Source organism: Lineus longissimus, chromosome 9, assembly GCF_910592395.1.
Source record: "Lineus longissimus chromosome 9, tnLinLong1.2, whole genome shotgun sequence".
NCBI classification, from domain to species: Eukaryota; Metazoa; Nemertea; class Pilidiophora; order Heteronemertea; family Lineidae; genus Lineus; species Lineus longissimus.
In genome coordinates this window covers 19,195,483-19,222,151 of record NC_088316.1, presented here as the reverse complement: position 1 = coordinate 19,222,151, position 26,669 = coordinate 19,195,483, and the positions used below count along the sequence as shown (strand labels likewise).

General features: G+C 41.5%; 2 protein-coding genes and 1 long non-coding RNA gene across 7 annotated transcripts; 2 read left to right on the top strand and 1 right to left on the bottom strand.

The window, feature by feature from the left end:
- Positions 1-1,908: 1,908 nt before the first annotated feature.
- Positions 1,909-11,183, top strand: LOC135493364 (mothers against decapentaplegic homolog 5-like). 3 transcript variants are annotated; one of them, XM_064780675.1, is made up of 6 exons: positions 1,909-1,944; positions 2,797-3,222; positions 6,041-6,220; positions 6,654-6,863; positions 7,368-7,595; positions 7,795-11,183. In XM_064780675.1, the coding sequence occupies exons 2-6, from the start codon at positions 2,805-2,807 to the stop codon at positions 8,193-8,195; spliced, it is 1,437 nt and encodes a 478-aa protein (XP_064636745.1). In that variant the 5' UTR covers positions 1,909-1,944; positions 2,797-2,804; the 3' UTR covers positions 8,196-11,183. The 3 variants fall into 3 exon arrangements, with proteins under 3 accessions (XP_064636745.1, XP_064636746.1, XP_064636744.1); XM_064780676.1 differs by having other exon boundaries at positions 1,909-2,067; positions 7,371-7,595; XM_064780674.1 differs by having other exon boundaries at positions 1,909-2,067.
- Positions 11,184-11,611: 428 nt separating this feature from the next.
- LOC135493208 (uncharacterized) lies at positions 11,612-17,527 on the top strand. Of its 2 annotated transcripts, none has more exons than XM_064780296.1 (5): positions 11,612-11,712; positions 12,197-12,311; positions 12,506-12,714; positions 13,065-13,121; positions 15,814-17,527. In XM_064780296.1, exons 1-5 carry the CDS (start codon positions 11,635-11,637, stop codon positions 15,952-15,954), a joined length of 600 nt encoding a protein of 199 aa, XP_064636366.1. In that variant the 5' UTR covers positions 11,612-11,634; the 3' UTR covers positions 15,955-17,527. The 2 variants fall into 2 exon arrangements, with proteins under 2 accessions (XP_064636366.1, XP_064636365.1); XM_064780295.1 differs by having other exon boundaries at positions 14,320-17,527.
- Positions 17,528-19,613: 2,086 nt separating this feature from the next.
- LOC135493209 (uncharacterized) lies at positions 19,614-26,107 on the bottom strand. Of its 2 annotated transcripts, XR_010448209.1 has the most exons (5): positions 25,589-26,107; positions 25,402-25,482; positions 21,825-23,065; positions 21,063-21,777; positions 19,614-20,750 (listed from the first exon to the last, which is right to left on the bottom strand). It is a non-coding gene; the product is annotated as an uncharacterized LOC135493209 (long non-coding RNA). The 2 variants fall into 2 exon arrangements; XR_010448208.1 differs by having other exon boundaries at positions 21,063-23,065.
- Between the last annotated feature and the right edge of the window lie 562 nt (positions 26,108-26,669).

The following is a 26,669-nucleotide window of genomic DNA, read 5'->3' as shown; positions in this document are numbered from 1 at the left end:
AGTTGTCTATATGGTGAGAGAGATGAGACAGTCACAGCCAGGCGGCATCAGTCTTCGCCGCACTGCCTAGTTGTTAATATGGTGAGAGAGATGAGACAGTCACAGCCAGGCCAAATTAGTCTTGGCTGCTCTGCCAAGTTGTCAACATGGTGAGAGAGATGAGGAAGTCACAGCCAGGCCGAATCAGTCCTGGCTGCTCCACCGTGTTGACAACATGATGAGAGAGATGAGATAGTCACAGCCACAGTACTTCGATCGTTTCTCCTCCGCACGTGCTAGGACGTGTCTGTCGGAGCTGACAGCTATCTCGATGATTAGGACCTCCTTTTCCTTCTCATAGAAGACGAGCATGTCGGGGTGCCGGTGTTTTATAGCCGGGCCCGTGGGGACTCGCGAGTCCCAGAGCAATCTCAGCTTCTTTCCAGAGTACGAGTGGTCATTGGAACCGGTGTAATGTTTTTGAGTGTTTCTGTTTTTGAGTGTTGAGTCATCAAGGGCTTCCTGTGCAACATGTCTAAGGTGGGTCTGCACTTCTGGAGCAGCAAAGTTCACATCCCCATCAGGATCTTCATGGAAATGCATAACGTGTTCCTGAACATCATCTCCTTGCTGCTGAGGATCCTCAGAAGACCCAGGGAAGGAAAACATGAGAAAATATACCCCTATTTTCAGTTTTTGAAGGGAAAATAGCAGTAATAACACCCCTATTTTATTGATTTTTCGGGGATTTTTCCCGAAACAAGAGTGAAAATTAACCCCCTTTTCCCGAAAAATCGGGAACGCGCCTGCGGCCCCCTTGACTATGGAAGTGGGGGGGGGGGGGGGGTTTGGTTGTGCAGTATCTGCTGTCTCTTCAGGTCTGGTGGTCTGATATCATGCAATCCCTTTATGAAAATGTTCAGGTATTCACCATGTGAAAATGAGACACATTTTTCCCAAGGGTGGAGACAAGGTCCACCTCCTGTAGAACCATTGTGTACTACGTTGGGAGAGTACACATCTATATTAGACAGAGTACGCATAGCACATCCAGCAAAGACTTGGTACACTCTAGCAACATGGCGAGTTATGAAGGAGAGGGCACATCCAGAAGAGATGTGGTACACTAAGTACTGTCTCATTGGCCGAAAGTCATTTCTTCTTTTTGGTTGGAAATTCCCCCTTTTTTATGGAGGAAATGGGTGACCCCAAACATGGTACTGACGACCGTTAGATCACATCTTATCTTTATCCGAACTTACTTACTTACCACGAACCTTATGCAGTGCAAATTCTCTCGGCCTTACTCTCATGGTGTTAACTCCACTTAATTACACATCAGGTGCGTTGCAGGTCGATTGTCTATGCTGCCATCTTTTAGTGAGGATAATGACTAGTTGTCCCGGCAAATGTGGAAAGGAATAATAAAAATTAACAGGGGTCATTGCGTAACTTATCATTGAGATAATATCGCATCTCTTTCAAATTCAAAGTCTTTTTTAGATTTTATTAACCGTTATATTGAAAATAAATAGATTATCTTTTTATTCATTTTGGACAAACTTGTGTTAGAGGTGAAATTGTAGGTTTTTATAAACCTGCACCCCCTAAATATTTGGTCTGGCTGATCGACTTTCCGTCGCCAATTTGATGACGTCACCTGCAGGATGTGCACTTGTTTCGCCAAATCACCACTTTCGTTTAGATATAGATAAGCTTCAAAAATAGTTCTATAAACATTAAAGAAATCTCAGAATAAGGCTAGTATATGTATGAAAGTTATTTTAATATGAACAAAATATTGTGAGATATGAATTCCGTGTCTTTTGGTTTTGCTATTTGTCAGGTGAATCTCATTCAGCCTGCAAAAGGACTACTTTTCCGCATTGATATGTTCGTAGTATGCTAGTCATCCGGTTCGCCGTCAGACTGTCGCCACTTTCAACACTAAATCAGAGCTTCGAAGTAAGAAAATTCGATGGAAAGAAATTTATACACAATTCCCGCCAGGAATTTGAGTTCTAAATCCAAGCTTCACCGACTATCATATATCTCTGTCAACTAAGCGCTCAAATTTTGTATTCTCAGGTATTAAAACACTGGTTTCTTGGGTAGTTTTGGTTGTGAAAATGTCTCTGTTCTTCATCCGCATGATCACTGCATTTCTATGCATGCATGCAGTGTGTGAATGTAGTACGTGGAGTTGATTGTTGTTTCAGCTAGGCGGTTCCGCCGCTGCCGGGGCGCGTGAAGGGCCTAGGCCTATGTCTTCTTGTGTTGTACACCAACAGGGCACAAGTTACGATGAGATTGTTTGAAGAAGACTAACGTTGTACGATATTGTATTGCAACTTCTCTGCTTTATAGGCCTAATTGCCATAGATTCATGCACTTGATTAGGAACAACGTTCACATAACATATAGTGTTGGCCGTCGTCACGTCACGATGCATTGTAACTCTGACGGTTTTACATTACTGTAGCGTGACGTGTCGCGACGTCTTCGTAAACGTTGTTCCCAATCAAGTGCATGAATCTATAGTTACCCTTACGACTACGTCATTACGTTCATTCCCATGCCTTTGTGTTCGCATTAAAATGTGGCGATACAATGCCATGACCATGATGACGTTAAATGTGACGACATGGCTATAATGAGGTTAATTGCCTGTCGCACTGCACTCATCAGTGTCTCATGAATAGCGGATTCTAATCTTCTGCCAACTGTACATGTGTGGCACAAAGGAGTAATGTTGAACACATCCTCCTTTCGTAACAGTATACATGTTCCCGTAACATTTTCATTTTACACTTGCAGGGCAGGGAATGACATCAGATTCGATGTCTAGTTTCAACAGTTTGTTTTCGTTTACGAGTCCTGCTGTGAAGCGCCTGCTGGGATGGAAGCAGGGTGACGAAGAGGAAAAATGGGCAGAGAAAGCGGTGGACTCATTGGTAAAGAAACTAAAGAAAAAGAAAGGTGCCTTGGAGGACTTAGAAAAAGCGCTCAGTTGTCCCGGACAGACGTCCAAGTGTGTAACAATTCCAAGGTCCCTTGATGGACGTCTCCAAGTTTCTCATAGAAAAGGACTTCCTCATGTCATTTACTGTAGAGTCTGGCGTTGGCCGGACTTGCAGAGTCACCATGAACTCAAACCACTTGACGTTTGTGAATATCCGTTCAGTGCAAAACAGAAAGATGTGTGCATCAATCCGTATCACTACAAACGAGTGGAAAGTCCAGGTGAGTTGCATTATTATCTTATTTCTTGATAAATATACTAAAGTGTGCCCATTCGTCAATTTCCCATCCTTGGCCCATCCAAAGAAATCTGGCACATAAAGCATACATGAAGTCACAATTGAGTTTTGGGTTTGTGGTTCGGCAAATACTACTTCAGTTGAAGATCAAATGGTTCATTCTCCATTGCGGTGACCAGTTTCATTCATCATTTGAATGCCATCATAATATTAATTTAGTGTACGGTAGGACTGTTCTTCCATTTGTCCTCCTCTGATGTCTCTTTCTGTATCCGAGATTGTGAGTCACCCCCCACCAGATGAGTAACCCACTAATAACACCCCACAAGATTATGTATATTGCTGATGGGAAATCACTGGTGTTTAGGAGGTTTGCTGGGGAGAATTAGTGTCGAGGGTGACATCACAATTAACCCATTCAGATCGTGAATTATTGAAAAAGTGTTGTGGTGTATGAATGAAGTGTTGCTGAGGTCATCAAATGGCTAAGCATTGTTATTTGAGATCATGTCCAAACTGCATATAGCTATATATCAATTCTGTCAAGAAGTTACTTAAAATGCCTTTTTGTGAAAACTGCTAGCATCTGCAACAGAGATGACACCAAAGCTTGAAATTCTGATCTGTGACAAGAAGTTCAAGTCCCGTCACGTGTCATGTCTCCTTTACTACTTGTGTCCTTGCCATCTTTTTGAAAAGGCTGCTACATTGTATGACCGCGAGGTGTGTGAGATTCAGATGTCACCTGGTGACATATATGGAGCATGCAGCAATGAGCATCTTGGCATACCGTACATCAGATAATCATGTATAATCGCAAGTGCGATGGGCACTCGGTCCGCGAGTTGAATCCATCTCATTTTTCATGGACATGGTGGTTTTCCACTTTCCAGAGACTGACGACTCCAGTTGGAGCGTGGTTGGAGCTGCTTCGTCACAGTAACTGATCACCATTGTCCTGGCACACAATGTTTTCGGTTGTTGCTATTTTAATGGTCGTCCCCTCCCAGACCACTGGCGTCAACAAGAGTTGCTCCATTGTCAGGGTCTATTATATCATCAGTAAAAGTAAACAGAACACTCAATTTGGGTCTTAAAATTTCATTTCCTTGTTTGAGTAGTGAATAAAATCACCAGCCTGGCACCTCTGTGACATATATCGTGAGATGTCTTTCTGAATCTTGTGTTGATATTTTCATGCAAACATATGCCAGTTTATGATTATAATTTTGATAGATATTTTCTATGCTAGTACTGTATAGTACTTCTATATTTCACATAGAAATAGATGAACTAGAACTAGGAAAGAATGTGAAACATCGTACTGTGAGTTACAATCATTGTGCTTTGTATTGTAGTGTAGATTCTTGACCATTCTCTTGGGATATCAAAATTACAGTATCACTGACATAAAAGTAACTTCCATGTCCAGTCCCCGCCCACAATCAACTTGAGGATATTCACTCATTATTTCCATTCAGTTGAAAGGCCATGGGCAATATATATTCAAAAGATTGTTTTCTGAGTCATGTCCTACTGCACGGTTTGAGATCCTTGGGGAGGATTTCCAGGAATAGCCATGCTTTGTTGGTAATGTAGGGCTTGATCCTGGGTGGCAGCTGCTGGGAAGCAGAATTTTAGAAAAAGAAGAAATGAAGTGTTTTGTCCAGTTGTTTTGCCATTGGCTGCAACAATGCATGACATTGTCAATCACTTGTGAAAAGTGACATGGAATTTTCAATTCTATCAATCAATCACTCTCATGGTGACTCCATTGGAAACTTACTTGTAACAATAACATGTGAATAAAGGGTCAATAATTCGAATATACAATTGTACATGATTGAGATTCTGAATCAGAGCATCAGACTATAGTGAAAACCTTGCAAAATGAGCTTATAACTTAAAGTGAAAGGACCCCCCCTTTTTTCTTGAGCACCCTTTCACTTTCGGCAGCACCCCAGCATTACCCATCTCATCAGGTAGTCTGGTAGAGCATTGTTAGTTTATGGGTGTCCCACAGTACTGCTCTAGCTCCAGATTATTTTGGATTGCGAATATAAGCATTGATTGAGTCAGTCACACACCCACTCAGTAGATGTCAAGCGGTTTTCTCATTTCTTTGCTATCCAAAGTTGCATGATTTATTGATTATTTATGCTTGAACTGTCAAGAAAGATGATTGCATGTGCTCAGTGAGCAATGCACATTAACCATGGTTTGAGTCAGAATGAGGAATCACCAAGTTGGTTCAACTTCTTTCTGAGCAATGCACTCTGCAGATTACATGTATGGGTGATGATATACCCTAGCCCTGTGTACATGTAGGCCTGTGTGTACTCCATCATACATGTATGACTGTCTACAGCCAGCATTTCCAACTTCTCCTGAGTCCTACTCCTCAACCAAGTTGAAAGTGATAAAAAGTCAAAACACCAAAATATACAGGTCTTATGATATGGTCTGTGTTGTTGAGAGAACCATGCCCTCCCCTGTGTATTTTGACATCAACATTAGAAATGTAGGAATTCATATTGATAAATAATGCCATGTTGTGCACCTGTTCACTTGTTTCGTGTAGTATTGGAGTGATAAGGTGCTGTACAGGCTTGAGTCTGTGTCCAATATGTGTTGAGATCGATATCTAGAAATGTTTTTGTGGGGGACGTTTTTTTTACTGTTACGTGGATGTGATGTATTACTATGGACCACTATGCATGAACTATCTTTACTTTTCACCATTTACACAAGGCACAGAATTGAATTGTGTTTGATGTTCTTGGCAATTGTTCTCTTTCCAGTGTTACCCCCAGTGCTAGTCCCACGGTACAGTGAATACCCGGCAGGTAGTCATGGTCTTGCCCCGTTCCAACAGGTGACGGAGCCCTCTATGCCATACAACGTCAGCTTCCCTTCTGGTTTCCCTCAGTGTTGTCCGTCACCGGCCAGCTCAGGACCAGGATCCCCTTATGGTGTGCCAGGTAGGAAAAACACCTCTTCCTTTAAGTGAGAAGTGAGAGTTGGAAACTTACTCGCAAGTTACTAAGATCCATTCTTTAGTGGTAATGTAGCAACACACATGATGTCTCTCTTGGACTTGGTACCCTGTTGGGTCAGATGAGCATGAGAAAATGGTAGAGCTGGGAACCTTGCCTGATGGGTTCAGCCCCCGGGGGGGGGGGGGTGCATCGCCTGGGGTGCAGATCTGTTGCTATGGATGGGAGGATCTATCACCTGTGGTTTCACCTCAGTAAATGAAAACCATCAGGGCAGTTAATCTTTTGAAACCTTGTCATCATGGGTAGACGGAAGAAACTGCAGCCTAAAAATATGTCTTTCATGCAAGTGAGAACTTTCAAGTCTCAATCAAGAGAACAAGATTGTGATTTTCATTGTAACCGTGTTATTTTTCAGCGGACACGCCACCTCCTGCTTACCAAGCACAAGATGAGAACGTGGCACAGAACTCCAACAACCACAACTGCTCCAGTGACACGCCCATGGAGACAACCTCCCATAGTCAGGGTGGCCCAGGTGGTCACCACCACTCAGCAAATAACCCTAGCCCAACCCGCTCTGGGGTTATTAGTGTGGGATCAGGTGGGACCAAAAGTTTATTTATACGTGAGCATTGAGTTTGTTTCTCTTCTATCTCAGTAGAAATTCGCCTTGTCGAAATGTCTGTGATGTGAGTATAGTATTACAATAATGGCTTTTGCATGCAGTCTAAACTGCTTACAAGTCAATGTGTTTTGTTTTTTTTCTTAGTGTCTGCATTATCAGTGTGAGGAGCCTACATTTATATTATACATGTTTAACATCTGAGTGCACTGTAATGTAAAATAACAGAGCAAGTCTTTCTGGACTTTTTTCACCAATTAGTTTTCATGGTGTTGTTACTGTACAATTGTGGAAAGGCCGGCATCTGTCCAAGTCTGGTTACAATCAGAAATCTTTAAAAAATATTCTCCAGTACAATGGGATTCTAAATCATTGGGGTCGGTGGGTGTCCTTTGCTTTGAACAAATTACATGTTGTCAAAGGGGAAAGATCAAAATAATGTCAATGGTGCTTGAAAAAAGAGTGTATGACTTGATTCAGTAACTTTAGTTGCCTTCTTCCCTCCAGCAGGTAATCTCCAGCCGGTTACGTACCAAGAACCACAGTTCTGGTGTCTAATACTCTACTACGAATTGAACAACCGAGTTGGCGAGGCATTCCATGCATCGCATACGAGTATTGTCGTGGATGGTTTCACTGATCCATCCAATAATGCTGATCGATTCTGCCTGGGATTGGTGTCAAACGTCAACCGAAACTCCACCATAGAAAACACACGAAGACACATTGGCAAAGGTATGGAGCTGACGAGCTTAGGTTACATTGACTTGACTTGATTGTGGCTGCTCTTTATAAGCAACTGTTATGGGAAGATGCAGGAAGTATGCTGGCCAGGATAGATTATTACCTGTTGAGGGCTTGCGCAATAATCTAAACTTCGTAAATTACCTGTATTGCAAGGTATTGATTAGACTTTGTCTTTGTCTTTTTGTAGGTGTTCACTTATACTATGTCGGAGGAGAGGTTTATGCTGAGTGTCTTAGTGACAGTAGCATATTTGTTCAGAGTCGAAACTGCAACTATCATCACAACTTCCACCCGACGACAGTCTGCAAGATTCCGCCGGGTTGCAGTCTTAAGATCTTCAACAATCAAGAGTTTGCCCAGCTATTGAGTCAGTCAGTGAATCACGGATTCGAGGCAGTGTATGAACTTACTAAGATGTGCACGATAAGGATGAGCTTCGTGAAGGGATGGGGTGCTGAGTACCATCGTCAAGACGTCACGAGCACACCATGTTGGATTGAGATTCACCTTAACGGCCCACTGCAGTGGTTAGATAAAGTCTTGACGCAGATGGGATCCCCGCATAACCCAATCTCGTCCGTGTCATGATGCAGTCTCGCCATTGTTGAAATGACATTGATCTTAGACTTCCCAAATCATACTCATCAGAAGTATTCTTCGCAAACATAACATCACTAGTGGTGTATCACATCGCTGGAGTCAAACTCAAATGTCACGTCACCAAGATATGTGTGGTTCTGAAACAGTGGGGTGAAATTGGAGAAATAGTTGACAAGCCAGTTTTTGGCTCTAAAATGATGTTTGAAACACAACATTGTATAAAAGGAGGGTTAGGATATTGGTTCTCTTAAACCTGCTCTTGGTGAACCTGGCTACTGATCCATGATTAAATTGGCCTGGACACAGGTGCTTTATCTTAGAATCAGTGAAAAAAAGACTAATAGGGTACTAGTTAGTTTGTTGGACAGAGTATACACATCGTTGAAATGATGGACTAGCTTGTTGGAGTCTTGATTCGAGGAGATCTTCATGAATATTTGAACAAGTCCCAAGTGGGTCCGTGTCACTTGTACGCATTTGTAAAGTTGATATATTGGCACTTGGTAAAAGAATCTGTGCTCTGGAAGGGTTCATCATGTGTTGTCATTGTTCATTTGATCCCTGTAATCACTGTATTTTATGATTGGCAGATTTTGCCAGTCCTTACATTGTTGTTGAATTCTTTTGTAAGATTTCTACTGGAATTTGTTAAATGTAGCAAAGGGGTCATGTTTCACTATCTTCGGGAAACTCGAGAGGACTATGTCTTACATCCTATCGACATCACTATTTCAACGGCACGTGAGATACAACATTTAATGTTTGTCAGAAGTTCATCATGATTGAAAAATACTGCTGAAGTAAGCTTCCAAATGATTGCTTACAAATGTCACTATTTAGTGTCACGATCTGTCTCTTTACACTTCCAATTTCACTGACACATCCACCAGTGCTAGCTATCGTGGTCATGACCCCCTTGAGCTGCTTCAAACTTCTCGGGCAGCATTTTGAGGTGCATGTCATTCTACCAAATGTACATCAACTTGGCTTCCATATTAAATGTGCAAATTATGACATTTTGATTGTTTTCCGATTTTCTCTGGATACAAAGTCAGTATTATTTGCCTGGAGGCTGCTCTTTGAAGCTTTCTATTGAAATTTGCAGTAAATTTGTCAGAAACATTTGTTAATTCTCCATGTAATTGTAAAATAGTTGCTTCATTTGACAGGATTTTTGCGCATCCAGGCCTGATATTAGTGTCAACATCCTGGCACTTTAGTTCCTAAAGCAGGTTTACATATACCTGGTCACCCGGAGGCACCAGGTGGCATACCCGTTATATGTAGCGTTATCTTCACTTTTTACGTACCCCGTGGTGGAGCTTGTTTAAGGGGCAACAATAGGATGCTGTAGATTCTGATGGTCTGTCTCCTGCTGAACTATTTCAGGATGCAGGGACGTATTGTTCCAACTATGTGGCACATGCTGTACTGAATATGTAATTAACTGCTGATTAATTTCAATAAGGAGAAAAAATCTACTTAAAAATTTATGTGATCAGATGCAAAGAAATATTTATCAGAATTTAAGTGCCCGAGGATCGATGCTAAATAGAGCAGAAAAGAGATCACAAACTGATCATGTAAGGAGTTGTGAATCGTGTGTTTCAAATGCCTTGTATCCTGTGCCTTTTAGGCTAAATTTGGGAACCATGCTATTTCCAATAAAAGGACCTGTTTTGTAATGATTAGCATGTGGTGGGTCTATATGCAGCAGAGTTGTCAAAACTGTGGCAATGCATCGATCAGAATGTTAACTTAACTTAGGAGAAGTTATGGGGGTATTAAAACATTTTGAAGTATTTGAAATTTTAGCTGTTACAAATTCTATTGGGTATCGTAACAATTTCCAGAGTCTTTTGCTATACACTTCATTATATCTCGTTATTAAATATTATACATGGCCATGTGCTTGGTTTTTTTGAGCGAATTCAAGGTGGTTCTATGTTAATTCTGGCTAAATCACAGTTGTTTGGCATGTGAACTTTTTTTAGAAACTACTTGTACAGATTTGCCACCTTATAGGCTTTCTATTAGATATAAATCCATGTTGGTTTTATGTGGTAGAATCGGGACGTGCTCTGCGAGACTTTGAGGCTAGAGGAGGTAAGATCTGTCATTTTAAGGCGGCAAGCAAGACTTTTTGTTAGCAAGCTTGTTTCCTCAATTGTAGAGTGGAAAACACCGTAGTTGCATGCTACCATGTAGAATGAGTTAGTTTTAAATCTTATGCATCTCTCAAAGCCATGTCTTGATTTCTGTTTATATGAGAGATTTTTGTATCATCTAGGTCAGGGGTCGTTTGATGCGGCAATATTGGGCTGAACAAAATGGTCTGTTGTTTTAATAGCCCACTGATAGCAATTATCTACGGTATCTTAAGAGATGTGTTAGTCAGTGGGCCGAAAGCATTCCTTCCCCTGGTCACTGCCACATTGTGTTGTACTCTGGTGAAACTTTCTCTTGGATAGACTCAGTTGTGACTGATATATCAAGATAGTCAACAACCAGATCTCGATATATCAGTCGTAACTGCGAGTCTGTCCTAATTGGGATATCTTTGAATCTTTCATGCTTCAGCAGGGCCCTTTCTTACTTAAGTGATCACCAAATAACGGATCATTGAAAAAGTTATACTGGTACCAGCTTTAGACTGTCGATGCAGCCAACAACGTCACCAGTGACACTCCACAGGAATTTCTCAATACATGAGTGTTGTTTCACGCAGCGATTATACAGAATGATAAACTACAACATCACCATTGTCTTGATACATTCCTGTGAATTGTCCTTAGTCCATATAGAGTTCACCCTTAGTAAGGCGTTGGGTAGTATCAATAATAAATAAAGACTAGTCTTTATTTATTCTTGGTAGTATAGATATGAACTAGACCTCTGTAGCTATATGAATGTGTTATTTTTTACAGCAGTCTGTGTTCTTTGATAATAAACTTATAAAGTTAATATGTACTGTAACATTTCTTCTTGTCTTTTCTTCATCTGTTTTCTGTGCTTGATTTTTGTTTCTTTCCCACTCTTCGTCCTGAACGTGCCATTGTTGCCATTAGAATCATCAAGAGTAATGAACTAATAGGAATGACTCTTCCAAGGATGCAGCCAGAACGGACAAGTTCTGTGCCTTATACAGATTGCTCCGCATGTCATAATAGTAAGTGCAATTAGGCCACACAAAGATGAAGATAAACTATGTCACGAAGTCAAACCCTTCTAGGTTGTGTCTGTTGTCGCAATGCCAATGTACGCAACCATAATGATGACGCATCGCCAAAATCTTCGTTGCGGTATGAACGGAGGGCTGACCCCCTTGGAGCGAAACCACTGGGGGCGAAAAGGTCATGGAGCGAAACGAGAACAATGCGGTTAATAGACGTCGCCACCGTCGAGAGCTGAAATTAGAAACAACAAAATGGCTCCTCTCATTCTGAATAAATTTTGTTGTTTCAGCCTCGAGCAAGCGACTCGAGGAGCTCCGATTTATGTCATTGTAAGTATGAATGTGTAGTTAAATGAAATCATGAAATACCAAAGAACCCTTTTACAAGCTTTGAGTGGGGTGTGGCGTGCAAATGCCGAGATTTTCACGATTGAAGTTGGAGTGTTTGAAACTGATTCCACACCCAACTCTAACTTATTTTCTGAGTCATTTTGAAATGGGGAAAATTAGGTCATCAAGATTTTGTGAAGCTTTTAAGTTGCATAGCTCATTACTAGATGTCAGATGTTTTAACAATGTTTCTGAAAGTGAAAACACCAATGCACATGCAAGTGTTTTCAGTTGGCTGGAACAACGAAATAAATGAGGCGACAGTGGAGTAGTCAGTAGAAGAGCCGTAGAAGACGAGATGTATTCACACCGAGCCTGACCCAGACTGCTGGATAGGATGGCACCTCTTTTTAAATGTTGGTCATAAAGTCTTGAATGTTCTTTCATCATCTTGATCATTGTCTCCTTTTCGTATTCATTTCAGTGTGCAGGGACCATAGCCTTATTTCTTTTGATCCTAGATCAAGTGGCGGCTGGTGTGGATGGCTTTGAGATAGAGGGAGGCTTCAAGTCATGGTGGAGAGTGCTCATTTGGAAACGTAATATCCGAAAAAATGCCTTCATGTTCAGTTCTCCACATGCCTTTTTTGGATTAAATTGTCAGTATTCAGTGTACTAATGCATAGGCCCACAGCTGAGCAATTTTTAAGAAATTGCTGTTTGTTAACAGATGAAACTGTTTCACTTGCATTTTAGATTCACTTCATGATGTTGTTCTTTGCAATCCTTTCAGAATGGCTGGCGTGCGACATCGTTATGATCTGTGCCCATATCGCCCTGATCGTGATGTCTGCCATGCTGATCTACGCCATCCGTCCCAGTCGCCCCATCTACAAACGGCTGGCAACACTAAGAGCCTGGTTTGCGGTGATGATCTGTTACACGATAACAGAGGTGGCTATTGGCACCTATCAGTACAGCTGGTACGGAAAGAACAGTTTTGTAAGTAAAGGTTCTGCAGTTTGATTTTAGAATGAATGCTGAAGTGCAATCCATCTGTTGATGACGCAAAAGTTGTCAAAACCTTGCAAAACACTTTTTAAAATGAGACAATTGTGGTTGTTATAGATTGGTATTGTACTGATGTCAGTGTAGACCAAATGGCTTCAATAATTTTGTGAATCATTTGAATTTATGATGTAATGTTGCACATCTAATTGTTTTTCCAGAGAAGAGAGTTCCTCTGCTTCAGTATTATCTTATTTACATTCCGAATGGTGTGTAATGTAAGTAATGAGTTGTGAACATGAAACATTTTTCTTTTGATTTATTTGATTTTGGTTTATTTACAGAGACGACCTTATCTTTGTTTTACCATTTTCTTCTTCACCATCCGAATGGTTTCAAATGTAAGTAACTGAATATCAAATCATGGTGATGGATTTTATGTTACACTAACTCTGTGTCTTCTTCACATTACCTCATGATTTACACTGACCGTCGAAAATGGAACATTCTTCACTGCAAAGTGGAGGCTTCTTGGCGTAAAGTGCCTTTGGGGTCTCCACTTAATCCAGACCAACCCACTGAGATCTGCTGTAGCTAACATGTGAGAGAGGATTTGATGAAATGTTTCCAAAGTTTTGATTGTTCTTCTCCTCTCTGGATTTTGATAACGCTCTTGAATGTGTAGTTATTAACACATGTGTGCGTGTGCAGTATAGATGAACTCAAAAGGTTAGACTGGTCTCAGAAATGTGAGAATTGACGTGAAGTAGTATACACAAACTAACATTCGAAACTAGAAACATTTCATATGATTTCTAACAATGAGGTGCCAGTGTTCCCATCCTGCCTGTGTTTGAATATCACATTGCATTCATGAACGTTAGAACGTTGTTGCAAACTGTTTGTCAATATTGCGTATTTGCTTTTAGGTTGTTGTTAAAGCTTTCTTCTTGTTGTCTGTCTTTGCTTTTTGATATGGGCTGCTTTGCCCAAAATAACATGGATGAGAGTCCTCCTGATTAATGCTGATTTCCAGATAAAAGAATATTTTGTTGAAAATGACCAAAAAGTAATTTTTTTTAACTTCAATTTCAAAGCAAAAATGACTCCTTTAGGCTCAAGACATAATTTCAGAGTAAAGGAACATGTATTTCTGCCTTGAAGAGCATCCATAACATTTTCCCAACTTTTTTGAGGGTGGCACTCTCATCTATGAAACAACCACGTATTTCTTGTGTGAACATATGGGATGTTACATTTACCTACTTTTGATCGTTGTGACAATTATTTGGTGTTCGGGCATTTTTCACCAAACTCCTCGGTGAAAGTGTTGATTGTAGAACTCATTGAATCAGCTATATTTATTTCCATATTGGTGAGTGAAGTCATCCAATTTTGGGATTCATTCATGTACAACATATGCATGTACTTGTTACAGGAACAGTTCGGTAACTTTTAACGTCTTTAGCACTGTGGTACATGAGATCGGTGAAAAGTGTCCTTCACATATGTCCACAGAATTCGCTTGCAGTGAGGCCTATCATACTCTTGGAGTCATTTACCCTGAATTCAGTGGTGCCTCATGTTGTACTTTTGCAGATTCTGTGTTGTATCGTGGTGAAATCACGCGTGGAAGAAATCCGTGAGATCTTGCACCGTCCGGTAGAGAAGAGCACCTCTCAGCAGCTCTACCCTATGGATTACCATGATTACCGTGATTACCCGTACTATGATGACCCAGAAGAGAATGAGAAACACTATTATGACCCACAGCACCCTCCTCATCATGACCCATCTCATGAGAAAACAAGCGATTCTGTTGTTTAAGGCCATGAGGTCAGAATTCAGTATCTCATAGGCCCAAGTTAGCACTGCTTGCCAAAATGGGCTACTACTGCTCCTACTAGTTGTTGAGAATGTCTTGAAGATGGTAAAATCTTCTCATATTCCTCTCATTTGTATGCCAGTTATCAAACTCAACTTGGTTGCACATGTGACTTCAGTTTGCCTGTCTGTGCGACCAAATGATTCAATGTCTTCATACTTTTGTAGATATGTGTGATCTGATTTTTATCTTTGTAGATGGAACTTTGATCACTGTAACTGTATCCCATACATTTGTATTGTACCATAATGACCTCGATTAGCTTTACTCTGTATCCAAGACTCTGCTGTCTACAGAAACGTGTGTTTTTGCTAAAATATCTGGTCATTAATCAAACATTTAAATTTAAATTTCCAGACCAATGGACCTCATGTCGTGAAATTGCAATGAAATTTTAGATCAGCTTTTGATACCATGTGCTTGTCGCTGAATGTCAGTCACTTCCTCCAGGATTTTTGTGGGTTTGGGCATTGAAATGCTTACTTAGATCGAGTTGGATGGAAGAGCCAAGAGGTGAATGCTGGGATTTTATATATGGATCTGTCTTCCAGGGCAGAGGGATAAAATGATTGAGTGTTGGTTTGTGCCAAAGATGAAGAGAGAAGCAAAAAGTATTTTTATCGAAAGTGACCAAAAAGACTGTTTAATCGCTGTTTTCTGTTGTATTTATAGTTATTTTGTACTGTTGTGTTAACTTAGCCATTGTCTGGGTATTCTCAAGGGCTGAAGCGATCTTGGTTGAAGTTGATTTCGGTCTGAAATCGTCACATTAACACATGACTAGTGCTATAACTGGATTGTAACACAGTCCCCTTCTCTCTGTTATGATACTTCAGCCTTATACCGGAGTAGTGACATTGATAGACCTTACGAGATCAGCTCCAGTCCTCAAGCAATACCATTGATGATCATGTCCTCTTGTATCCTATCTTTTCATTCACATGTTGTACTTCATTTATATTAGTCCTTGTGTTGTGTACTTTTCTCAGTTCTGCATGTTTGAGAACTAACTTGTTGTTTGGGCACTGGCACCTCATAACTTCTCCTTGCATGCACTGTGTTTTATACCCAGCTTAATATCCATCCGCTATAAAGAAACTTACGTTTAAAAGTGCAATAGATTTCCTGCGCCTTCTTTACATAGCAGTACATTGCAAAAACCCTTTGCATTTGAATAAAAAGTATTGTTTGAATTTGGCTCGTTTCAGATCTTGGCGATAATTGTGGTGAATTCTCGCATTCACGAGATAAAGGCCATCGTCATGGCTCCGGTAGACAAGAAGATGCTCTATAACATTGACGGATGGGCGTCGACGCAGAGTGGGTTGGAACGCGAGTCATTGTTTTAATGACACAACCAAGTTCGATTTGAAAATGAATGTTCATTTATCAGTGGCTGACATGTAATTCTGTATATCTTCCCTTCTAGAGTTCCTAAAACTTGACCAAAATATGAGATGAACAAATTCTTGAATTCTTGACACCAGACAGAAGTATGAACACTTTTCATCCACCTATACACTCGGCTGTTAGCCCAAATTTTGTACATTGTGTACCACTACTAGCCTCTTGTCAGCTTCTGAGTAATGACTGCACATTTTATTGTTACCCGACATATTTTAAAGTTAAGATTACCACTTCTTTACTCAGTTTGATGAACATAAAAGAAGTTATTACGATTTTGAACCTGTATTGTGTATATTTTGTACCCGAGAATATAATGATTTTGATAATATTATAGCCAGAGTAGTCAGGATAATCGGTCGAGATGACTTGGGTTTTTGCCTTGTAATAAGCATGCAGACAGAGATGCCCAGTGCCCAGAATAGCCCGATTTAATATCAGTTTTGGACAGTCGTGCAGAGACACCACTTCACAGAAAAAATGAATGTGTGATGTACAGAAGTTATAATTTCAGTCGAATCATTCTACCTTGTGTAGTCAAACACATTTCTAATTTGGTGTGTCTGACTGTCACTGGTTGGGATGTAGTCACAGCCCTCACTTCTTCATTTCCTCAGAACCATTCCTTCTGTCTACAGAAACATCCAATTTCGTCCATTTCACTTGTACATTCCTGTATTTTATGAGCAACTCTTGCGTCCAGATGTATAGAATGAGTTGTCACATGACTTGGAGAGTGACAGCTTTGTCTTAGCTAGTGTACATATCATGCATTTATATTCTGTGTAATCTACATGTAATGACTTTACGCCATATGCAGCAAATGATTTCGAATTGTAAATGATTGTAAATGATTTGAATTGATTGTAATTTTTAATGAGATAGATGCTTAGAGGCCTTGGTACTATTCTTTGTGTATTTGAGTCACTGCATACAATAACTCTGTGAACTTTAAAAGCTGCCCAAGGTCTGTTGTTAGGCTTTGTTCCTGGGCCCAAGGCTCAGATTCAGTTAAGCATAGCCTTGTTTTGGGCTCAAAGTAACGCGAGGACTGCTCTGCACAAGACTTTGCCGGCAAGATCATGTTTTGCTGTCGCTATTGGGTTCTCTGCAGTACAACTTGAAGAAAAGTGCCACTGACCTCTTCGGCTTGTAAAGCAAATATATCATAGGTAATGTCAATATTTAATCTCGCCTTCACTTGAGAGTTAAAGAGACAGGTTTTCTTTTACATTTGTCAGTACCTTGAAAAGTCCAGACCCTTTTGTTTTGTTTTGCATGTAACCTGGGTATATATATCAAGAAAATGGTTACCAAGAATGCTAACATAAAAATACCATCTAAAATCAATTTTGGTTGCATGAAATTATGACATTTTAAGCATTCAATTCAGCATGTTTACTTTGCTCTCAACTGAAGAGAATCAAAGCTTGTAGAAATACTATTCTAAAACATATCATTTGTATGCTTTATCATGTATCAAACTTTTATAACCGAATACAATATATTCATATTCCACATCTGGCATTTGTCTTTTCCTTGTCACATCCTTTGTCTTTCTAGCCATCCCAGCACATCTATCAGGCTACTAAGCTTAAAGATTGTTCATGTACCCCCATTGATGGCCAGTGAAGTGATGTCGCATCACAAGATAGGCTGCCCAGTAGTTTGTAATGGACAGGGGACCTCAATACGGGATTGGACTACACCTGGGGACCGGCCTGGTTGCTCAATCGGCACTGGTAGTAATGATGGTGTTAAGGCCAACATTTAGAAGACCGCACCGTCCTACACTCGCGACGTCGGACGTGAATCCCTTGCGTGAATCCCATTGAATATGGTCTGTTCAGTTCCTACCGTGCCCTGAAGATGGCGTAGTTCAGAACTTTGAATGACTTCATGAAAGAACTACGCCATCGCCATCTTTAGGGCAAGGTAGGAACTGAAAAGACCTTTTCGATCATCTGTGCATCATCCTTGAGCTGTTTTGCATCAATATCGAGAAGCAGGTACCTGGAGCGCGGAGACCTCACACATAGGGAAATCTCACATATAGAGTGGTGGTGGTGGTGGGGGGGGGGGGGGGGGGGGGCTAGTTAACATATTGAGTTAACATATTGTCGTCTTTTGTAAGTGTTCTCGTCATCATAAAAATGGTCCTGGATCTAAGTGCTCCAGATGGCTAGAATTCCTCCCTCATGGCTGCTAGTTCAGGGCATTTTGGACACTCTGTCGTATGTCACATCCTCGAAGTACAAGGGACACACGATCTGCACCCTCGCAAGACGAGTTGCCCATACCAGGTAATGCCAAATCTGTTACCCCCAAGACTAACTAACACTGGAGGAACAGGGTTGTCCGCTTCACTGCCCATACATCTGTAGGGACGCTCCCAGCAGTTTGAAAGTCCTGTGAATGTATTAGTGTATTTTTCTCTCAAGGAGCTGCATTGGACACTGAGGTGTCACATCCTTCGAACTAAAGGGACACAGCTCATGTGCCCTTATCAAATAGCACTTCAGGTTAATTATAGTTCAGTTAGTTGTCTCGTATCAGGTACCAACCAAGAAGTACTCGAGTAGTGTTTGAGGAGATGATATGAATAAACACCAGCAAATGCTTTGTCTTCAAGTGACGATTGCGGTTTACCAGTTACTATAAGCACGGGTTACTTTGGGCAGAGATGGGGTGTCAGTGTCTCTCTCAAGAGCGCACAGCAGACTGTCTGCAGGATGCCTCATCCAATACTAAAGAGACAGGGCTTTTAGCACCTCTGTAGGGATAACCATACATCGTAAGTATAGGATACAACACAAGTTTGAATGTCCTGGAATAATTCGCGTCTCCTCACGAGACTAAATCGGACGCTCTGTAATGTCACATCCTTCGAACTCCAGGGACACATAGATACACACATTGATCGTCAGTTATTTTCCGTGATGAGCAGTGGAGAAATGGGACATTTTTTATCTAGGCAGATTTCGCAGGCCCTCACGAGCGAAGTTGTATGAATGATGGTCTGTGGGGTCATGAAATCCTGCTTGAGTTCAGTTACGCGATATTCGTAAATCGGCTCAATCTTTGATACCATGATGACTATACAGATATAGGGAACCAGACAGAGCTCTTAAGAACTGTCGTCATACATAGACGTTGGTCTCCGCAAGGCTTTGAAAAACTGTCTCTTCTTCTCGATCGTCAACTGCTTACATACACGTTGGCTATCTCATTCGGGGTTGAAACGGGATGCAAATTAAGTTACGGTACAGACTCTGGGCTATTTCGTCCCTAACCGCAGGCGTGAGGTATTTTTAGTGAAGAAGGTGCATTTGGTAAGTGCATAAATCTCACTTTTCGAGAGTGTCCCCCACGCTGAGAGACCGAAGGACAAGAGACAAAGGCTGATGATACGTCATTCTGGATTGAAACGGGATGCAAATTAAGTTACGGTACAGACTCTGGGCTATTTCGTCCCGGGCTGTCCGCAGGCGTGAGGTATTTTGGTGAGGAAGGTGCATTTGGTGTCGTTTGGTAAGTGCATATATCTAACTTTTCACGCTGAGAGACCGAAGGACAAGAGACAAAGCCTGATGATATGGCAACTTTTATTGGGCAAGTATATAATACATACTACAAAACTTAGAATTAGTGGCCGGCATGCGGAATCAGAAAAGGCTGACCGTAAATTGTTGCACGTGAAGATAGTGTAGTGTGTTAATCGAACTTGTTGGGAGTGATCCGCACACTTATTGACCGAAGGACAAGAGACGAAGGTTATGATATGACAACATTTATTTGGCAAGTACATACATATGAATAATGCAAACCTTGGAATACAATAACACAACGTTGATACTGCTGACGCCGCTTGAGCCGCTTGAGCAAGCGTGTCAAGGGATCAGATTTTGGGTCATTGCGCATGCGGGGCATGGGATGGAGGGTGGTGCACTGTGAGTGTCGATAAGGATGGGGGGGGGGGGGGGGGGCAAAGGCAAATGACAATGACAATAGCATAATAACAATTGAACAATGTACAAGTCGTATGTAACCGTGACCGCTTTCAAGGTGGCAAGAACTGATTGCTGACCAAAACAATGACATATTCTGTTAACACCAATGGAGCATTCTCTTGTACTGTATTTCAGCCCAAAACCGCCCAACCAAAATGGTGCAGAGACTCGATTGACGTTTATTGTCTTCAAGAGGAAATTGATCTCAAAACTGATATGGGCCTATAGTATAAATAATATCCTACCTAAAATATAGGCCTTCTGTTGAATTAGGCCTGCCTTAAGAAAAAAGAAAGAAAACCTACAACCAATTCCTCTTGAAAACAAATATGTCAATAAGGCTCATCCATGCATCATTTGAGTAAAACAATGTAGAAACACATTTTTGCTGTGATAAAGAAATAGCTCCATTGTTGTAATGTTGCACTTCTTGTGCTGTGAAATAGCTCGGATACGATAAATGGATTGCCACATTGAAAACGGAACAAGAAATAGCAATATTCTGGATCAGCGAGTACATACATGAAGTGCTATTGATTTCACTTCAGGAATAAGCACATATTTTGCAAGGTTCACTTTTAACAAAGAGTAACAACGTTCGATGTTTAATTTTCAGGGTCGAAAACAGGCGAGTGTCAACCCATTCTGAGCCAACATCATGAATTACAACAAGAAAAGGGTCAATTCCGTTGGGAACTGCTGTTCCCTGATCATGGCTCTTGACTACTGGCCTGGAATAGAAAAGGAAGGTTTAGATACGAAGAAACATTGAAATATACAATTCAAGAAATTGAAGAATTTGATCATTTTTCGTGAAGTTTAAAAAAAAAATCTTCTATTATAGCAGATCAGTAATATGTCTATACACATGTTTATGTCTGTGACAGCCTCATTGGCACTAATAATATGAATCAATTAAATTGAATTGTCAGGCAACGGTGGTCAACCTGCCTCGGGTTTGTCCCAATATCAGTCACATGATGACGGACCTAAAGCCTCATTTCATCAACTGTAGCCAGCTTATAGAGTTTTATCTCATTTACCTCAATTGTGTTCCACAAATCTGGCATCCTGAATATTTATCTCTCAGAAGTGGCCTCGGTCGCGTTGGTTCGATTCTTGGGACGGGACAGCGAAACCACACGAGATGGAGCAATCCATCTGAAAAAGATGGAGACAATTCGAATGCTGTTTCAGTGAACAATGGGCGATCTGTTCAGGAGACGTCTTTCAAATCGCCCATTGTTTCATAAACGAGAGCTGGACAGACAGTTCCAGCTACTCTTCGCAGATTTCCTTCTTCCAATGCATACATCGCGTTTTGTCTCGACCACACTTGCATAGTTATTTACTTTAAGGTCACGTGCAGGTCTTATTGGTAATTGCTGGGGTGAAACATGGTATTGCGGGACAGACTTACATGTCCACAAAACGCAATGTCACTGCTGGACTGATTTACAAGTCCACAAAACGCAGAATCGGACATGGACATCATTACCCCAGCAAGAACCCAATGTAACCCCACAAATAGGGCCGTTTATAATGTTTAAGACATGTTTATACAATAACAATGCTGAAGCTATTGCCTGCAGTGACCTTGCTAATGATTTTTATGTGGGAGGGGCCAGGGACCGTGACTATTGATAAAGTCCTCACGATATTATATTCGTCAACAATGGGGCACAGACTTTCAGATATTTTCGTGACTGACCTATATTACCAGTACAGTCCAATATATATTTCTTTTTTTTGACTGACCTCTATTACCAGTACAGTCCAATATATATTTCTTTTTTTTGACTGACCTCTATTACCAGTACAGTCCAATATCATTCTATTCTTCGTGACTGACCTATATTACCAGTACAGTCCAATATATAGTCTATTCTTCGTGACTGACCTATATTACCAGTACAGTCCAATATATATTTTATTTTTCGTGACTGACCTATATTACCAGTACAGTCCAAAGATACTATTTAGTCTGTATATTATTCTAGGGCTGGGGTGGGGGATGGGGAAACTCTCCAGTGACAAACTTTTTGATTGTCATTCTGGTAAAAAAAACACGTCCAAAGGGGAAATTTATTCTCATAACTTTTTACAATGCTCGAAAAAAAACCTTTAAAAATGTTCATGTGGCGAGTCGCCACATGTACCGACTATACCTGTGGATCTAAATATACATATCATCATTGAAATCCTCAGAGAAATTAAACCAAGACAAAAAAGGGTTCCATGCCCTTGGTTTCCATGTACCGCGAACGATGCTAACGATAGGATTTAGCTGACAGGATTTGGCCACATGAACCCCTCCGTGTCCAGAAGACGCGGGGGTCGTCAGATCAATTTGAAACCGCCATGGACATCACTTCTTCCCCCTCACAAGTCGGTCGCGATGACCTCCATGTGCAAACCATTTTGGCTGTGGATGCTCCTGGTAACCCATGTCGCCTAACCAGACATAGCGCGCTGCCTGACTAGAAGTTACCGCCTCTGAGACCCAGGGTTGAGACACTGGGGTCTGCCCCTAGCTGACAGGTGGATGGAGATCCATATCATAGAGCATACCAACCGTACATAACCGGCTGGACTGGTACACCCTATCAGGCTCAGACTCCCCAACGAAGTCTATTGAGCGCAGCCGCAGCGCCAGTTAATATGGATGGATTTACGTCGTCAAATAACTGTCGACCTGATGAGCATTCGTTCACGGCACATAGTGTTTATCGGGGTTGGGGGCGAAGAGACAAGACCAGGAACTCCTATGGGGTCGCGGGCGCAATGCAACCCGAGGAACGAGATGCACCCAAAGTACAAACTCGAAAATAACTGGCTCATCCTTCGCCATAGGTGTCAAGTATGTACCACTTATACAGACAGGCGTCATTAACGTTGGGTAACACCTCACAAGGAGCAATACCAAGCATTTCAAGACCACATATTTAGCGAAAAGGTGTGACAACAATGATAATATATCAGATCCAATACCAGTTCCTTGACCAAACCCAACCATTTCTTGAAAGTTCAAAGGACGTCGGGGCTTCTGAAAGAAAAAGTATTGGCCATGACAGCTCGGTAGATCGATCGTAGTGATAGATGGGCTACCTGTCTATCTGAAAAGGGCGGGTAGCGAATTTTTTTCCCTGAACCTTTTGGGCACTATAGTGTACATTTGTACAGGGACTTTCAGCCAATCAGATTTCGACAAATACATGACGTCAGAAGTCTTAGAAACTTTAGAGCAGTTGGTAGAGCCGCTCGTCAAAAATGGCAGAATACGATGTTCGATCCAAAGGTCGCGAGTTCGAATCCGGTTGTGGACAACATTTTTCTTTTTCTTTTTTACTTTTTAGATTTTATTTTTATAACGGCTTTCTTTTCCCTTGTCATTTAGATTTAAGATATTTGAGTTATTTCTGCTGCCTGCAACATACCTACAGAAAGGACAATAACAATAGCCCATCTCCAAGATCCAAGGGATAGTCCTTCAGATATCATATTGAGCATGAATATACAATGAGACTTGTCTCATGTGAATGGTCTTCCTCCAGTAGGAATATGTTTCTCTGCAATGAGACTTGTCTTTCGATACTGCCTCGTGTGTATGGTCTTCCTCCAGTATATGTTTATACTGTATGCCTCAAATTTGATTGACAAGCACAAAACAATACAAGCTTACTTCTAAGTTTCATGATGACGCCTCGATGACGACACAGATTTATCGGATTCTGATTGGCTGAGAACCTGTGTACAAATGTACACTGTACTGCCCGAAAGATTCAGGAAAAAATTCGCGGGCGGGCGATTAAGCAGGCGCATACAGCTTGATATTAAAATGGTAACAAAATGGCCGAAATTTATCTTCCCACACCATCTTTATAAGAGCTATAGGTAAAACTCAATGGTGACCAGATTATTACTGCTCCCGAAAGAAATTTTAAGTAGCCTAAGTCTTTTGTTGGCTGCTGCTTTGCTGCGACTTTCAGCACTGAGCCTCCTACGACGGCACAAGGATATCATTGAAAGCCACCACGTGACCGCAGGGCCAATGCATTGGTGTCATTATTCACATTTATCATCTTCGTGATCACGCCAAAACATACTTAAAGGTGACATGCATGCATAAAAACCCCAAACGACCAAGTTAGAAAACACAAACGCCCGACCAACAAACGACAAACTGCACAGAAACATGATAGACGACCAGCGACAGGTCTCCCTTGACTGCACAAACACAAGTTCATTGACGAGACAGGTCACAGAGAAAGAAAAAAAGAAAAAATATTCCTCGAGCGGGTTCGAACTCGGAACCCTCGCCACTTCATCCTTTCCGTCTTTTCTAATTTTGCCGTTAGGGTTTTTATGCATGCATGTCAGCTTTAAAGGGACAACCTGGGCGTGGGATTTACCTGGCCAGGAGGATAATACCTCTGCTTGTCACCATGCGCCGCCACTTATCTCAAATAACGATTTTCGCCAGTGTGCGAGGCAGTTTTGGACATGACCCGTGAAATTCAGGCAGGCCTAAGGTTACACCCAGTTTTTGTGCACTGTTTATTGCAGTTCAATGATGTATTTCAATTTTCCTGTTTGGACTGAGAAGTCACGGTTCTACTGGAAGCCATTTTTGTAGGAAAAACCACCATATCTCATGCCACAGTTGTCCATTTAATACCACTGAATACAAGAGGGGGTAGGCATATCACTAAACCATGGTCATTTCATAACACAGGCCTGGGAACAACTGGCAGGGTTTATCAAAGCTCTGAAGTTGGCAGCACAGAGGTGAAATGAGACGATTGGTAATTTCTGTCATGTCTTCATGTAAATGTCTCTGAACTACTTCGATTGTATGCCTTATCTTTCTGATCCGGTCAAGGTCCTCATCATACATATCACATGCCACAGTATCAAGGGCGGATTGTTTCAGAGATAGAATGTGTTATGAGCACGTGACACATTGCGCCAAGCACGAGGCGTGTGACGTCATAAAACATGGCATACATGACCGATCGTCTCATTTTCTTGCTGCCAGAACGATATAGTACCATAGATAGGGTATGGGCTAACAGTGTCCTCCTTTCAAAGGTCAGCTGAGCCGAGTGTGGAAATATTCAGAACATCAGTGGCGGATATAGCCTAGGGGTCCCACATGAGTAATCCCTCTTTGATATTTAAGGGCACCTCTCCTCAAGAACCCTCCCCCTCATTTTCAGGATTGCACCTTCGGCTCTATCATGAGTTCTCATTGGTAGGGCAGCGCCCCCCCCCCGCTTCTTTCCCAAATTTCTGGATCTGCCACTGTTGCAGAGATGAGAAGTTTCAAAAGAATACATGTATGTTCGATCAAGGAAGTTTCGATAGAGAAAAATAACTCACCATGGTGGTGTTCACGTCGTGTCTTGTGATAAACCGGTTGGGCAGCATTGGGTGTGCTAGACAGAACAACGTGGCTGGCGTCTGCAAGAAATGAAAATGAAAAGATAAGATAAGATTGTACATTGTATCAGACAATAGTCGCAAAATTTGGGGAGAAAAAGTTGTGGAGAAATCAGGCTGAACTCACCAAAGTTGAACCAGTGCTTCGACTTGGCGTCGACACAACTGAACGCTTGTGTTCCCAAAACCGGTCTGTCATACCAGGAGCACAGCCAAATTCAACACCTCGTATTGAGTACGTTACGTCAGAGAGGTTACCAAACCACTCATCTATTCAAATTGTGATTTTCAATCAAATTCATTGACCCATACACGAAAATGCTCACGAAAGCTGATTGGTCAAATACTGAGGTCACGGTAGGATGAACAGGAGTCGGGCAACAAGTGACATAACTGCGCAGAAACTTGGCTTTTGTGGTATTTTCAAACGAGTCTACGTGACGTAACATGATTGTTGAAATTTATAGCCAGTAGTATTCACACATGGCAACTTTGCGCACAGAGCGATTGAAAGTGGTCCGTTTTCGCGTACGTTGGGTGCGCTCAGATGAATTGATAGCTGTGCTGCTCCGCCTGTCCAGCTGAGAGTTATGGCTGGTCAAATCGTTTTTTTCCCCACCACGATCAGCTAGCTAGCAGCCATCAGGCTATATCAATGTCAGGTGTCTGTTGAGCGAATGAGAAATGCCGCGACCGAGTCGGCGATTGCTCTGGTGACGTCATCGAGTGATGGCAGGTGGAAATGCCGATGGTACGCCACGACACAGATAAAGAGGGACTTTATGATTAATGAACATTGGTTAGGGACGTCATGAGCCATTGACCATTCACACAAGGAGATTTATTCACACCGGCGCCACTAAAGTGCGGGTGTTGGACATCATGTATTTAAAAATCGTCTGCTTGGACATACAGTTGTGTGCGTTCACTAGAGCTTGCTCTTTACATATTATAAAGCAACAATAAAGGAAAAAAGTGTAATTCCATTGACTGAATATTGTTTCTGGACACTATTACTGTTACATGTATTAGCTAACTCGATCGTACACCATGAGAACAATGTGTTGGGGAAAAACAACACAACCGCTGATCAGTGGCCGAAGACAAAGTCTAAATAAGGTAATAACAACTATCATAGGCAGACAAACATGTTGATTGAATATAAATACTTGATAATTTTTGATATTCGAATGCACCTAACAGACAAA